Source organism: Galeopterus variegatus, unplaced genomic scaffold, assembly GCF_000696425.1.
Source record: "Galeopterus variegatus unplaced genomic scaffold, G_variegatus-3.0.2 Scaffold1633, whole genome shotgun sequence".
Lineage (NCBI taxonomy): Eukaryota > Metazoa > Chordata > Mammalia > Dermoptera > Cynocephalidae > Galeopterus > Galeopterus variegatus.
In genome coordinates, this window is record NW_007727744.1 from 187150 (window position 1) to 188653 (window position 1504).

Sequence of the window (1504 nt, forward strand, 5' to 3'; positions counted from 1 at the left end):
GAGTTATCTTATTGGTGGTCAGATGTTAAAGTCAATGCAGAAAGCAAATATCTTCAAGTTTACCCTAAAAAAATCCCTAAAGATCCTCTGAAACTGAGGAGCTAAGAGTACGGCAGATTCCCTTCTCCTTTATTACTCTCACTCCAGGAATGCAGGCTGTGTAATGTGGACAATTTTCCTCTACTATATAAAATACTGCTTTTCCTCTCAGTCTCTATCTTTTTTGTTTATTTGGCTTGAGCTCCTATAGTTTAATGTGGTCACGTTAAATGAGATACTACTGCAATGAACTATGAAATATTATCGTATGTATATATGTATTATATGTATATAAGAAACTGGCGTTAATAGTGATGACCCTGGGAGAGGAACTGGGTGGTGTGGGACAAAAACAGGAGGCTTTCCACTTTATGTCTTCTAAGAACTTTTGAATTTTGGATTACACATACATATTGTCCAATCAAATTAAAATTCTTATAATTAAGAAGAATAGAGAGTTACCCAAATATTTCAATAAGGCCTTTATGATATTTATGATTTAGCCTTAATAGACCTGACATAACTGAATGCAAATAATTCTATAAAAAAAGAAAAATATAACCTAGAGACCTGTTTGCATACCTGGTTTTGACTCTATGCCACTGGCAACTGTAACTATATGATTGTTAGTGTTTGGGAAAGGTTTCTGCAAGTTGTATGACAGACAATGTATAATTACCAAGTCTGAGTTCCTGCCCCTTCAAAATTCTGCTCTGTCAGACTAGTCTTTCACAGTAAGGCCTAAATATTTACCTTGCTGAGAAAAAAGAAGTTGTGACAGATGTTGTGCAAGTTCTTGAAGGGCTGGAGCTCCTCCCAGATGGTCCATGTCCAGGAGGGACACAAGACTCTGGAGACACACAAGGGCTCTACATTGTATAGTGTTCATTCTGGAAAGGAAGTGAAACAATGTTGTCTGTTTCTCCAAAAGTTACCCATCAGAATTCAGTATCAACTTTTAACCTAAGCTTCAGCTTCTGATTTGGAACATCTGTAAGTACAAGGGGGTCTACAGAGTTAGCAAAGAATCATCCAGTGAACTGTTCTGCTCAGAGGCTTGGGTACTCAAGGCCTCTGATGCACAGCTTATCTGTAAGTAGAAAGGAACTGGTTTTAGAAAAATGTCTATGCAAAGTAGCATCTTTAAAATTATTTTTAATTGTGAAATATGACATGTACACAGTAAAGTGCAGAACACATGTACAGAGTTTAACAAATAGTTTATAAAGCAAATGCCTATGCAACTAGACAAGAAATAAACACTGCTGGTGTCCTTACAGCCCACCTATCCCTTCCTTATAATGTCCCACCTCCCTGATCCCTAGAGACAATCACTATCCACACTTTTATGATAAACGTTTCATTGCCTTTCTTTACAGGTTTATCATCTATGTACGCATCCCTGAACAAAATAGTTCAGTGTTGCCTGTTTCTGAACTTGGTGACAACTGAACCAGTGTGTACA

The 1504-nt window shown here is 37.2% G+C and overlaps 1 protein-coding gene across 1 annotated transcript in view; it reads right to left on the reverse strand.

Moving 5' to 3' along the window:
- The window catches only part of HEATR3 (HEAT repeat containing 3), a 39072-nt gene that overhangs the window by 19178 nt on the left and 18390 nt on the right, over positions 1-1504 (reverse strand). Inside the window, 1 exon segment of the mRNA XM_008578115.1 lies at positions 793-994. Within this exon segment, the coding sequence (XP_008576337.1) occupies positions 793-994 (202 nt within the window).